The sequence below is a fragment of the Zalophus californianus genome, chromosome 1 (assembly GCF_009762305.2).
Source record: "Zalophus californianus isolate mZalCal1 chromosome 1, mZalCal1.pri.v2, whole genome shotgun sequence".
In the NCBI taxonomy this organism is placed as follows: domain Eukaryota; kingdom Metazoa; phylum Chordata; class Mammalia; order Carnivora; family Otariidae; genus Zalophus; species Zalophus californianus.
Window position 1 is genome coordinate 209,820,524 of NC_045595.1, and position 14,682 is coordinate 209,835,205.

General features: G+C 40.3%; 2 protein-coding genes across 10 annotated transcripts in view; one reads left to right on the forward strand and one right to left on the reverse strand.

Moving 5' to 3' along the window:
- Positions 1–14,391, forward strand: part of GET1 (guided entry of tail-anchored proteins factor 1) — a 73,293-nt gene extending 58,902 nt beyond the window's left edge. Inside the window, exon 5 of one of the 2 annotated variants that reach the window (XM_027583589.2) lies at positions 3,528–3,583. In XM_027583589.2, the coding sequence (XP_027439390.1) occupies positions 3,528–3,568 (41 nt within the window). In that variant the 3' untranslated portion in view covers positions 3,569–3,583. Of the gene's footprint in view, positions 1–3,527; positions 3,584–14,020 lie in introns of those variants that run through there. The other variant, XM_027583590.2, reaches the window with a different exon arrangement.
- LCA5L (lebercilin LCA5 like) overlaps positions 1–14,682 on the reverse strand; it is a 47,921-nt gene that overhangs the window by 29,745 nt on the left and 3,494 nt on the right. For 5 of the 8 annotated variants that reach the window (XM_027583581.2, XM_027583579.2, XM_027583586.2 and 2 more), the window contains exons 2-5: positions 14,417–14,517; positions 13,604–13,798; positions 9,211–9,366; positions 14–354 (exon numbers count right to left, since the gene is read on the reverse strand). In XM_027583581.2, the coding sequence (XP_027439382.2) occupies positions 14–344 (331 nt within the window). In that variant the 5' untranslated portion in view covers positions 345–354; positions 9,211–9,366; positions 13,604–13,798; positions 14,417–14,517. The remainder of the gene's footprint in view (positions 1–13; positions 355–9,210; positions 9,367–13,603; positions 13,799–14,416; positions 14,518–14,682) is intronic. The other 3 variants (XM_027583584.2, XM_027583582.2, XM_027583583.2) reach the window with 1 other exon arrangement.

Consider the following 14,682-nt stretch of genomic DNA (forward strand, 5'->3'; position numbering starts at 1 on the left):
TGTTGCTTCTTACCTTTAGACTGGGAGATTTTAGAAACGTACTTTTTCTTCCCGTCCTTTTTTTTTTTTATCACTGGCTTCTCTAAATAATTTCTATTAAGAGCGGTTTCTGAACGTTCAGAGAGAAAGTCTTCTGAGTAATCACAGCGAGAACTTAAACTTCTGCAGGAACACTGGGATCTGCTGTAGTCAACACTCCTATCGGAGGTGTGCCCGGGACTGCCGCGGGGACAGTCACCTGTGCCCAGGCAGCCCCCGCACTCAGCGGCCCTCCTACTGGGTCCCAATGCCGCACCGGGGAGATGCCCGTCTATGTCTGTTTCTGCTGGGCCAGCCAGAGACATAGTAAACAACCTGACAGAAGAAAAGTATTTTTAGATTTATAGCTATTGACATTAAAATGAACCTATGCTTTATTATATTTAACTATAAATGGAGGACTAGGAAAGGGAAACAACACATTCCTTTGAAGTTATTTTCTGGAAAAAAAATCTCAGTTTGGCTTTTATGTTTTCCCCACCTAAGATATGAGACCCCTGAGACCAAACTTTGGTGAGATTATGCTTACAGGTAATGTAAGATAAGGTTCACATCAGAGAACAACAATGACAACAATTTATGAATTAGTGAATTACATCCTCGTTTTCTAAAGATGCTGACATTTTTTGCCTTTAAGAAAATGACAGTATGTGGTAAGTGTGGGTGGCCTGTATGAAGTGCAACACTTAGGAAAGTCAGACATATTTGTGGAGATGCACATACTTTTATTTCTTAGCGATGAAATCACACTTTTGAGATTAAACATATAGTATGGAATACAACTAATTAATCTACTAGTTCTCTAGAGTTCATATTCATTCTAAAATTAAGAGCAAGAGTGGGTCCCAGGGATGTACACTTGATCCATGATTATAAGGCTTTTTTATATTTTAATTAAAAAATTTGCATTCCTTTCTGTGCTTCATTTAGACTATTATAACATGAATATGACTTCTCTGATTATATGCTACATGATGAGAGAAGCATGTCAGAAAAACATGCTGATTTGCATGGAAAAATCATCCAAGTGTTGGAAGCTTTTTGAAGACAACCCATCCAATGGAAAGTTCACATTTGTTTAATAAAGAACTGACTGTATTTGCAGCTACACAAAGACCGAACTTCTATAAATAATGGATTTGGAAAAAATCAAAACCAAGTTTGTCTAATTATTATAAATTTATCTATTTAATGTGAAAAAGCAAAATCTTACTTGGGAATTAAACAACAATAAAGTAAAGCTGACTTCAAAGAAATGTGTTTAAAAACTAAACATGAAAATGAAATTTTGTGATGTGATCCTAATTTCTCATCAGGGACAAAAGATTCCACATAGTCCAAAGTCCTTGTAACCAAAGTCCATGGCTGAAAAACTTAATTTAATTAAGACCTAGACAGAGTCACTTTTATTTCGGGTAGATCAGATTCAAATTAAGTACAAGTACAATGTGATTTAAACATAGTAGTTCTTCAGGAATGTTTAGACCAGGAATGTTTTAGTTCAGTGAATCACTCCCCAAAGCAACTTTCACATACTGCTTCAGGGGTCCATGCAGCTAAAGTAACTCTTCAGCATTTGCTCCTAGCACCCTGCTTAATTAACATTCAGTGAAAAATAAGTTACTGTATTTTACTTCCACTTTATTTTTAAGTTCTTGGTATAGAGCCTAGGCAGTAGTATTGAACTTGACTGAGCGGAGTAATTTGTGTGACAAACAAGGCTGGGTGACAGTGTCTCTCACACAAACTCTCCTACACACGCCCCACGAGGTCTGCAATACTCCATCCTTCTTGTTTGATCGAAGGGCCCTGGGAGAGATGACAGCCCACAGTTAAATGCACACTCCCCAAGAACACAAAAGTTTCATAGGAAATTTAGCTCTCTGAGGTAGAGTCCAGCTCCAAGATAGCTCAGGGCAGCTACTACATAGCTCCTCACGTGGCCCTTATCCACAGTAATTTAGAAAGTGTGATTCCAATGTACTCAAGGTTTTTTTCTCAAGTAATCTCTATGTCCGACGTGAGGCTCGAACTCACAACCCTGAGATCAAGAGTCGCACTCTCCACTGACTGAGCCAGCTGGGCACCCCTGCACACGAACTTTGGGTACTGTTGATAAGCTCTTAGTTGTCTGAAGTGAGAATTCAAAATGGAGAGAATATGAAATCAAACACAAGAAGGACCCCACACGTGGGCCCTCTAGAACACTAACTTTAGTTACACACCAGACGGTTCTGCAATCCTCTATAATGCCGCTGCACTAAGGCACAATAATGCCGTGCGGATCTGTCAGATCAGCACACTCGGAACAAACTCATCATCTCCCAGGGGCTTTACAAGGGTTTTTTTTTTTTTTTTTTTTCATTTAATACCCCCAATTCTTCTGTTTTATCAAGAAAGCAAAAGAGAAATTAGCTGCCACCAGACACTTCCCCACAGGGATCTAATGTCCTCTCTACTGAGTTTTTTGGGTTTTTTTTGGTAAATCAGTTTCTGCCTCTTTCTGCCTTGGTTTGACTCTCAAGCTTTCTCTTTGTCTCATGGAACACAGGAGGTGGTTCACCATCTCCCTGCTACAGGAATCTTAGCCCCAATTATCCTACTATTAACATCATTATTGTACTTAATCTTTTGTGAGTGATTTTACTTCCCACAAGCTGTGTTCACATCATCTACTCCCGGCCGCGTGAAGGGGACGGGCTCAGACGGGTGAAGCAGTTGTTCGTGTTTTCCCCCTTCGAGGTCAGGAGTTTTTTCATTAAGCATCACAACAGCAAACATCACGCTGGTGGTGACATCACACATCCTAAGGCAAAGAATCGATCTTTCCAGGCCCGTTCTGCTGTTTAACAGTGGACAGACGCACAGGCAAAGATCCTTACTTTTGAACCTTTGCAAATGGATTAAGAAGAGACCGAGACGTTGGTGTATGAGATCCCGAAGGACCAAAAATGTCCCGCTGTGGCCCTCACAGCCGTCCCTGTCCTTGTTCCTGGGAGGGATTCCCCCTCACCCTTTCTTTTTTTTTAAAAATTCTTTTTTAAAATATTTTATTTATTCATGAGGGACAGAGGGAGAGAGAGAGGGAGAGAAGCAGAGGGAGAAGCAGGCTCCCAAGGAGCAGGGAGCCTGATGCGGGACTCGATCCCAGGACCCCATGATCATGACCTGAGCCGAAGGCAGACGCTTAACGACTGAGCCACCCAGGCGCCCTCCCCCTCCCCCTTTCTTGCTCATGACTTCAGCTCTTAACTTGCTCCCCATCCATCCTGACAAATCCACATCCCTGCGAGAAGCTAATAGCCACTAATCTCTGAGAAGAATTAGTTCTTGACCAGTTGTTCTTGGCTGACCTCTTCTTCTAAAGCCTCTATAAAAATTCCCTCCTCCTTCCTCAGAACACTCCTTTGAGAAAGCCACCCCAGCATTGTAGGATACAGGCTTAATTTAAGAGTGTGTTTCATTTACAGTCACAAATTTTCCAACAGCTGCAAGAGTGGGAGTGTGCCCGTCGAAGGTGACACTTTGAAGGCAGACCGACGTGGGTTTGAACTTGAGTCTGTCAATTAGTTAAGTGATCTTGGCCATCTATACAACGTGAGTAACAACACTATTCCCTGGGGTTATTATAGGGAGAAATGAGACAGTGTCTGTAAATACCTAACGCGGAACCAAGAAGAGTAATTCTAGGACAAATGCCAGGACTCTCCAGGGCATTCTCTGTGTCTTTATGAGAGATGCAGCCATGAGTCAGCCTATTTCCCCATCGACTATTTTACTGGGAACAATTGCTTGACTAACGTCCTTTGACTGAAAACTCCCCGAAGATAGAGACTGTCTCGTTCCTGTTGTAACTTCAGGCCTAGCAGAGTGCTGCCACACAATCAGTATTTGCAAATGCTTGAATAATGATCACCACCGTCACTACCGTACACTGTATGCCAAGCACAGAGCTAGGAGCTTACATAGAGTAGCTTACTTCATCATGAGGACAGTCCTGTGTAATGGGTATTAGTAACCCTATTTTATAGATGAGCACCCTCAAGCCCAGAAAGAACCCATCCAAGGTCCCAAATCTAGAGTAGGAGAGCTGAGTTTTGAATCCAGGTCTGTCGGCCTTGAAATTTTTTTTCACGTAAACCATACTACTTGACCCCAGGTGGGCATAATTTGACCCAACTTATTTATCACGGAAACCTTAAAATGTTAAATTATGTCAAATCCTGTGACGTCTATGGGAAAAACTTGCTATTCAGCTTTTCATGTTTTACCTGTAGTCTTGAGCCCCAAATCTGAGACTATATTGAAAATTATCACTCATCCCTTAATCTTTCAGATTAATCAGTACAACTCACTTAGAATCTGACATGACAGGAACAGGGAGATGATGAATATAAGGAGGTTAGGGTGGAAGAATATTCTCTTCCATTCTTAGAATATTGAGGTTTGATGATGTGTTTATACTCCACTCCATCTACATTAAAAAAAAATATTCCCTCTGAATCACATGCTCACAAAGGGCTAAAATGAGCTTTGATTGTCCCATGTCTGATATAGCAGAAAGCTAGCCATCCTGGTCTCTTTGTTTAATCAACATTGATATTACAGGAAAAAAAAGGGGGGAAATTCTTTAAAAAAAATTTTTTTTAAAGATTTTATTTATTTATTTGACACACACACAGAGAAGGAGAGAGCAAGCCCAAGCAGGGGGAGTGGCAGGCAGGGGAGAAGCAGGCTCCCCACTGAGCAAGAAGCCTGATGATGCAAGGCTCAATCCCAGGACCCTGGGATCATGACCTGAGCCGAAGGCAGCAGCCCAACTGACTGAGCCACCCAGGGGCCCCAAAAGGAAAAAATTCTAATGGGAATCCACTGGAGCCAAATAAGCTTTAATGTCTATAGACAATCTCCCTCATAAAACAGTTCTATCAGATTAAAATGTACCCTAATGGAAGGCTTTATAGGTTTAGCTATAAAAAAGAAGGTGCATCCAGGGGTGCCTGGGTGGTTCAGTCGTTGAGCGTCTGCCCTCGGCTGAGGTCATGATCCTGGGGTCCTGGGATCGAGCCCCGCATCAGGCTCCCTGCTCTGCAGGGGGCCTACCTCTCCCTCTCCCACTCCCCCTGCTTGTGTTCCCTCTCTTGCTATGTCTCTCTCTCTCTCTGTCAAACAAATAAATAAAATCTTAAAAAAAAAGAAGGTGCATCTGAAAGCATTATTGCCCTCCTCATTTGGATTTGCAAGAACCATAAGTCTCTATTGATGGCTGAATTGTTCCACTGTATACTGTCTCTATTTTGCAAGGTCTCTATAGCTAGGAGGCAGTAATTGTAGTTCCTCTAACATGCTTGGAAAAAATCACATGCAATTAAAAATGTCTCAGTGAGGAGATGCCGTATTAGCAAAACTGTCCATAATCTCTCCTGCTCACTAATTCACCTAATGCAATAGGTATAGTTTCCATAGGATGGGCCAAAATGTGGTCTTAGTATAAAGAAATGTGTGTGTGTGTGTGTGTGTGTGTGTGTGATGGGTGGATAGAAAATTCTTTATTGTCACCAATTATCTAGTGGATATACTGTCAGCTTTTTTTTTTTTTAAAGATTTATTTATTTATTTATTTGACACAGAGAGCGAGCACACAAGCAGGGGGTGCAGCAGGCAGAGGGAGAAGCAGACTCCCCGAGGAGCAGGGAGCCTGACACAGGGCTCAATCCCAGGACCCCAGGACCATGACCCAAGCCAAAGGCAGACGCTTAACCAACTGAGTCACCCAGGTGCCCCTTTGATACATTTCTATAGTACGTGGTGTGAGACACAGTCACTCTACTATTACAACCTAATCTATTTCACTGAAAAAAACATAAGTAACTTTGGATTTATTGGGTTCATTGATCTATCACTGTCTCATAATTAAAAAGGCACAAATACTTTATGTAGTAAGAGGGACTTTGCAGTGATCAGGTGAAGGGCCCTGAGGTGAGGAGATTACCCATGTGGGTCTGATATAAATACAAACTGTAATTTCAATACATATCCTTAAGATGTTAATTGTTTTGGAATTTACTAAATTTAAAAGTTGTCATAAATGCTTTACATAGTGCTATATTCTTTTGAGAGAGTTTACAACCTGGTGAGGCCCATGATGTGACCTGGCTGGCCCAGGGATTTACTAGAACTCATTAATGTTAGTGTTACTAATATCAGCTTTTAGGTAAACTTGATGTGCTTCTTTCTGCTATAATAAATAGAAAGATAATTGTTCTTAGTATTAGTAGTAGTCTTGGACAAAAACAGGTTATGAGAAAAATGGGGACCAGACGGTTTCATATTAAGCAGTTCAGTAATGATTGTACCAACACTTGAATGAGTTTATTAGGTGATTCACCAACATTTAAATGATCATTTTTAATGCATCCAATAGTTCAATGTATTTGCCTTACTGAGAGCATATATATATATTTTATTATTATGTTATATTAATCACCATACATCATTAGTTCTTGATGTAGTGTTTCATGATTCATTGTTTGCGTTTAACACCCAGTGCTCCACGCAGAACGTGCCCTCCTTAATACCCATCACCAGGCTAACCCATCCCCACACCCTCCTCCCCTCTAGAACCCTCAGTTTGTTTTTCAGAGTCCATCGTCTCTCATGGTTCGTCTCCCCCTCCGATTTTCCCCCTTCATTCTTCCCCTCCTGCTATCTTCTTCTTCTTCCTTTTTTTTTTTTTTTAACATAGAATGGATTATTTGTTTCAGAGGTACAGGTCTGATTCAACAGTCTTGCACAATTCACAGCACTCACCGTAGCACATACCCTCCCCAATGTCTATCACCCAGCCACCCCATCCCTCCCACCCCCACCACTCCAGCAACCCTCAGTTTGTTTCCTGAGATTAAGAATTCCTCATATCAGTGAGGTCATGTGATATATGTCTTTCTCTGACTGACTTATTTCGCTCAGCATAATACCCTCCAGTTCCATCCACGTCGTTGCAAATGGCAAGATCTCATTCCTTTTGATGGCTGCATAATATTCCATTGTATACATATACCACATCTTCTTTATCCATTCATCTGTCGATGGACATCTTGGCTCTTTCCACAGTTTGGCTAGTGTGGACATTGCTGCTATAAACATCGGGGTGCATGTACCCCTTCGGATCCCTACATTTGTATCTTTGGGGTAAATACCCAGTAGTGCAATTGCTGGATCGTAGGGTAGCTCTATTTTCAACTGTTTGAGGAACCTCCATACTGTTTTCCAGAGTGGCTGCATCAGCTTGCATTCCCACCAACAGTGTAGGAGAGTTCCCCTTTCTCCACATCCCCGCCAACATCTGTTGTTTCCTGACGTGTTAATTTTAGCCATTCTGACTGGTGTGAGGTGGTATCTCATTGAGGTTTTGATTTGGATTTCCCTGATTTCGAGCGATGTGGAGCACTTTTTCATGTGTCTGTTAGCCATTTGGATGTCTTCTTTGGAAAAATGTCTGTTCATGTCTTCTGCCCATTTCTTGATTGGATTATTTGTTCTTTGGGTGTTGAGTTTGATAAGTTCTTTTTAGATTTTGGATACTAGCCCTTTATCTGATATGTCATTTGCCAATATCTTCTCCCATTCTGTCGGTTGTCTTTTGGTTTTGTGGACTGTTTCTTTTGCTGTGCAAAAGCTTTTTATCTTGATGAAGTCCCAATAGTTCATTTTTGCCCTTGCTTCCCTTGCCTTTGGCGATGTTTCTAGGAAGAAGTTGCTGTGGCTGAGGTTGAAGAGGTTGCTGCCTGTGTTCTCCTTTAGGATTTTGATGGACTCCTGTCTCACATTTAGGTCTTTCAACCATTTTGAGTCTATTTTTGTGTGTGGTGTAAGGAAATACTAATCCATTAATTTTAATCAAAACATGATCTTATCAAAACAGTTTTTGGAGTGGTGGCCAACCACACTATTGTTTTAAGCTGTTCAGTTTTTGGGTCATTTGTTACACAGGCATAGATATATTTTCTCAGGATGGTTCAGTTACCAAAAGAATTACTTGACGTTAACATAAACGATACCCACTAAAGAGACAGAACATTCTTAGAATTTTGGAAGTCCCAGGACCCTAGAACTATTCTAAAATTTCTACCTATAGGACCTTAATATGGGTCTGTTTTGGTTCACCTGTGATAATTCCATTCTTTTTCATGACACTGATGTCTGAGATCCATCATGGACAATGTAAAATGAAGTGTAATTTTTGGTTATTGCTAGTCAGCAATGAGATGTACTGTAAATGCTTGTATCAAGCAGCTCTCTGGGATAGTCAGTCTGTTAAACACCAGTTTTCTCACTGATCTGTTAAAATTGGATTGATGACTAGTATCAGGTCTATAAATACACTTTTAAGTTGATGAAACTGCTTTTGAGTGTCTTTGTATTAATATAACTAGGCAATACCTCATTGTTATCAATTAAAAATATATGCAGCCTCCACACATATGGATTTCTGATTATGTGGTTCATTACTGAAAAATCTAGGTCTTAGGCCAACCATCTAATATTGCTTTTAGCTAATTAACTAATTGATTAAAATGTTCAGTCAAAGAACATTTATTTAGTATCTACCAGGCACTGGGGTTATGAAGAAGGCAAACCTCTGCCTTCAAGGATTTAAAACTACGTAGTTAGTAATTATGTTATGAATGCTTAGTATAGAGCAAGCAGACTAGCTTCTGATATACCAGTTTATGGTGGTGTATGGTTCAGATTTTGGTATCATTTATATTTTGAACACTGACTAGTGTTTACAGTATAAAAGTGCCTGTTTGCCCTCGAAGCATAATTGCACTGTTTCTATCATAACAGGGTTTACAGTGGTTTCTTTGCTGTTATGACTCAGGAATACAACCACAATTAAAAACACTGCTTAAATGGAAAAAATGTAATCCAGTTGATGATATGCTTTTCTGGAACACACTACAAGAAGGGATGGCTGCCCAGAAGAACAATACATTCGTGTATCATGATCGTTTAATTATAGAATTAGAAAGAAGAATGTTCAAGGTCAAGATATACATTTGAATCATCCTGAAACCACACTTTTGTATAGTTGTCTTCAAGTCTGCTTTTGCACAAAAGCAGACCAAAAAAATACGCTAAAATGTTTTAAAATGAATTAGTGCATACCTGCTGTCCTTTATCAAATGTTCCTAAGATGTATGAAGATCAACTATATGTTCTGAGCGGAGGGTTCTTCACACTGTAGTCTTTATGAGGTTTCCAGGGCACTATTTTTTGACATGTTTTGGTCTCTCTTTAAGGAAAGAATATATTTCAAAAAACCTAGAATATTACAAAAGGAAAATATCAAGATCTCACAAATAAACATTTATATAGAAGACTAAGTTAAAAATTTTGAATCAGTATTAATTTATATATACTCATTTGCTTATGGATTGCTGTATATTTCAACACTTGCTGTTTCCTTTTCCAATTTATTTTTCCCTATAGCACATCTCATTACCTGATATAATACATACTATACTTATTTAGCTTATCTGCTGCCTGACTGCCCCACTGAAACAGGTGCTTCATGATTGCAGTATTTCGACTGTTTTGTCTACGGCCACATCCTCAGTGCCCAGAAGTTCCCAGGAAATAATAAGTGTTCAATAAATATTGATTAAATAAATTAATGGTCAGGGTGCTTCAATGCATCCTTAATTCCTGTCTCCATATCCATTACTCTTTTTTTTTTTTAAGATTTTATCTATTTATTTGAGAGAGAGAATGAGAGATAGCATGAGAGGGAAGAGGGTCAGAGGGAGAAGCAGACTCCCTGCTGAGCAGGGAGTCCGATGCGGGACTCGATCCCGGGACTCCAGGATCACAACCTGAGCCGAAGGCAGCCGCTCAACCAACTGAGCCACCCAGGCGCCCCATATCCATTACTCTTGACAAAGTTTTCACATCTCCTGACCCAACTTAAGATACCCTAAGTACCCTAAATGAATGCTTTCCCAATATGATAAACAAATACATGTCTCAAACTTAAAAACTAGCCTCATGCTTAATAGTGAAACATTAATTGACATTGCTGCAAGGATTAAGGACTATCACTTCTGTTAATGAATATTGTTTTGGAGGCGGTAGCCAGTGAAATTAGATGTGAGAAAGAAATAAGAGGCATAAACATTTGGAAAGAAAAGGCAAATTATTATCATGTGCAGATGGCATGACTGTATACTTACAAAACCCTATAAAACACTATAACACAAAGAGCATTCAATAAAACTATAGTTACTAAATGGATGTAAAAATTAATCATTTCTATATGCAAATGAAAATGACTTAGAAAATAGATAAAAATATCCCGCTTACTGTATCAGCTAAGAATTTGAAACCATCCAATACAGGTTTAATTCCAATAATATAGAAAAAACTTTAAAATTGTTGAAAGAAATAAAAGAAGATTTATGTAAGTGGAAAGATGTATTGTGTTCTTATATAAGGACCCAGATGATAAAGTTGTAAATTCTCCCTAATCTACATAATCAAAATATTCCTAATAAAATGCCAAGAGTAATTTTTTTTTGAAATTTGACAAAATGACACTAAATTCTTATGGAAAAATAAATATGGGAGAGCCCAAAGGATTTTGAATAAGAATGACGGGGATGGGATGGATGACCTCTGTTAGATGTGGAGATAGAAGCCCAGGCACTAAAACAGCCCGATTCTAGTGCTTGAAGAAACAGAAGGACGTACTAGAATAGAGTTCAGAGACAGAAGCACATACGTAGTGAAATCTAGTGTAAGATAAAAGGTGGAGAAAAGTGGACATTCAATAAATGGTGAGAGGGGGGATAGGCTAGACATCTGGAAACCAAACCAAAAGCAAATCCTTATTGCATTCCTTACACTAAAGTAAATATCAGACGGAGTAAAAATGTAAATGTTGGAAACAAATAAACCACCGAAGGACATAATAAAAGCAGCTGCACAAGAACTTAAAGCTTCTGTACAACAACAACAAAAAATCACAAAGTTGAAAGGCACATTAGAAAATGGGAAAACTATTTTCAAGAAATATGACAAAGAGCTAATTTCCTTAATTTATAAAGAAGTGTAATACTGCATTAGTAAAACGGGCAAAGTATATGAACACATTACAGAACAAACACAATACGGAAACACAGACAACCAAGGAATACCTGAAAAGATGTTCAGTTAGAGGCACCTGGGTGGCTCAGTTGGTTAAGCGTCTGCCTTTGGCTCAGGTCATGATCTCAGGGTCCTGGGATCGAGCCCTGCTTCTCCCCCTCCCTCTGACCCTCCCCCCTGCTCATGCTCTCTCTCCCCCAAATAATAAATAAAATCTTAAAAAAAGATGTTCAATTAATTAATGAAATACAAATGAAAACTATTAGAATCCAGTTTAATCCATCAGAATGGCAAAAATTAAAGGTTTGGATAATGTATCATTATAACTATGATTAATGATAATACTTCCAATGCATAGTGTAAAACATAAAAGAATGAAATACATCTCTGCATGTATGGATATATAAAAAATCCTAAGAGACGCTCATTTTCTTTTCTTTTTAGAGATTTATTTATTTTAGAGAAAGAGAGAGACAGAGTTTGGGGTGGGGAGAGGCAGAGGGAGAAGAGAGAATCTCAAGCAGATTCCATGCTGAGAGCAGAGCCCAGCACGGGGCTTGATCCCAGGATCCTGAGAGCATGACCCGAGCCAAAACCAAGAGTTGGATGCTTAACCGACTGCACCGCCCAGACTCCCTGAGATGTTCATTTTCTAATCAATATCTGTAGGTTGCCAATCACCTGCCATAATGAAAGGAATTAAAGTCCCATTTTTAAGATATAAGACTTGCATTTGGTACCATGTAGGCTGAATAAGGCCCCCAGGTCACTCCAAGGATGTCCTCCTAATCCCCAGAACCTGTGAATCCCTAGACCCTGTGGCCAGAACTTCTCTGTATAGTAAAAGGGACTTTGCAGTGATCAGGTGAAGGGCCCTGAGGTGGGGAGATTACCCATGTGGGCCTGATGTAAACAAAGGGCCTATGGGGGTGCAGACCCTGAAAGAGCTGGTCAGAAGACGCAATATGATGTAGGAAGCAGAGTCAGAAAAAGATGCTTTGCTGCTGGCTTTGAAGACGGAGGAAGGGGTCACAGGCCACAGACAGGCTTCTCTAGAAGCTGGAAAAGGCCAGGGAAAGGATTCACCCCTGGAGCCTCCAGAAGGAACCAGACCTGCTGACACCTTAATGTTAGCTCCATAAGACTCATTTCAGACTTCTGATCCCCAGAATTGTAAGAGAATAGATTTGTGTTGTTTTAAGCCACCGAGTTTGTGCTTGTTACAGCCGACACAGGACACTAATACAGATAATCTGGAAAAACATCACGCATCACAATGAGACTAAGAGCAGGCTATTAGAATATAAATCAAATGCACTATTACAAATTTCAAAAAGTCAAAGAGGAGGGGGAGTTCAAATGCTTTGGAGAAGTAACTTAATGCTCCCAGAAACCATCTTGCCTAAGCGCGCCTGGGCTACATCTTGGAAAAACATGACCAACCTTGTGGAGTAGGTGGGATTGTTGGCTTTGGAAAAACTAACTGGAGAAGAGAGTGGATTCTCACCAGCATTCAGGATGGACATTCTGAAAAAGCAAGAAGGCTGACCCTGTGCACAGGGTTTTCTTGGTGCAGGTGTGCCCAGAGGCTGATATAAGAGGCTGGGTGGCAGGGCAGGGGTGGGGGTGGAGATGGCAGAGAATGGCAAGGGGCTGGCAGGCAGCTGGCAAGGCCGGGAAATTAACTACACAGAGCAAAGAAGTTAATCGAGGAAATATATTTAGAATCATGGAGGCCAAGTTTCTTTCCGCTTTCAAGAGTTTTACTTACGTGGAAAAAACCCTGAGGTGTTGGATAGGAATATTGGGTTAAAAATACACACACACGGAAACAGAAACAGTTATAGATCTATGTGTATGTGTGTGTGTATTTTTCCTAACTCTGCTCCCTGAGAGGGCCTAGAAGCAATGGCCCCCCAGGAACAATGAGCACACTGAGCACCAACCTCCACTAAAATGCCATTTTCCATTAAGAAGAATCAGGTTCCTTGGAGGAACGGGTAGCTCCAGGCCTGGGATAAGGCAAGTCCAAGGTAAGGCCGGTGTGTGTCAAAGGGCACAGAAGCCAGCTTAATGAAGTTCTCGCTGGTCAAATCTAGGAGAATTTGAGCATCGAAATAAATGATGGTACAAGATGACAACCTACTAAAATAAAGTAGGAATCCGTGAGTCCATCCTGATATAATGAATAACTAAATGGATGAGGAAAGAAGAGAAAGCTCTTCCTTACGGTAGGATGACAACTAATAAGCGAACAAGGAGCGGTGAGAAGAGAGGATGGTGATTTGACAACTATCACAGAGGTAGTCGAGACAGGCAGGAGTTGTCAACGGATGCTAAAGGCCAGTAAATGTCAGACTGATAAGGAACAGAATTTGGCATCCTACTAATCAAAAAGAAAGGGAAAGATGGTGACCTTGTAGAGAAAACTGGCAGATACCACCCTGACCAGGTCATCAAGGTTCACATCCCCCATGATGGGACAGGTAGACCGCACGTGCCTCCCCCTGCCTGAGGAGGACACAGGGTCATTTCAGGGCTCTTCCTCCGAGGAACATGGCCACAGTCAGGTCATGAGAAAGCAGCAGCCGGATCCAGGGTGAGGGTCTTCCTGCAGAACAAAGGAAGGCCGAACTCTTTAACAAAACTCTTTAACACAGACACTTTGACACAAAATTAAGCAGAATATTAAATGAATAGCAAAGCTCTTCGTTTAGCTTATAAAAATAGTATCCTATCAGTAAGATGATCACCTATCTCAAAGGCTTTCAAAAACACTATTTCAAACATCGCACCCCCCTTTAAGATTATGTGTCCCAATTTTTTGTTTCAGAACTTTGGTCATTCTCATATTGAAGAAGGGAAGTTCAAGAATTAACACTGCTTAAGGAGAAAGGGAGTCTGCTATAAAAGAAGAAAAGAAGGCATGCGTGGCCAGATATGTGAGTTCTCGTGCCAGCTCTGCCGGGATGGCCAGCTGTTTGACCTCAACTCTTCAACGTCTGAAGTTAGCTAATTGTGCTCAGTAACTTCTAAGGGCCAGTCCCGCACGAAAATCCATGAATTAAATATACCTATATATACACATATCAAAGTTCAAGCTTTATTTGATAATATGAAAATGTGCCATGTTCAGTGTTTGGATGGTTATAGACAAGTGATGTAGGTTTGGTCATTTAACACCTTGATATATTTTATTTATTTTTAACAAAAACCCGGAATTCCTTACCAGACTGAATATTCCAAAGAAGCGCCTTCAGGATGAGAAAAGGAGGAACTCTGTCTCTCTACTTCCACCAAGTGGTGGCAAGTGCAATATACCACGTGAACCTAACAAAAATTGAATGAGTTAAGGGCTACATTTCTGAAAGTGTGCATTTTCACCTCCCTCCCGTGGCCATTGCCACATTTCTTTTTAATTTTCACTGTTGACCTGATATTTACTAGAATTTTATTCTATTCTAATAAGTTGTACTAAAATACCCTACCTTGATT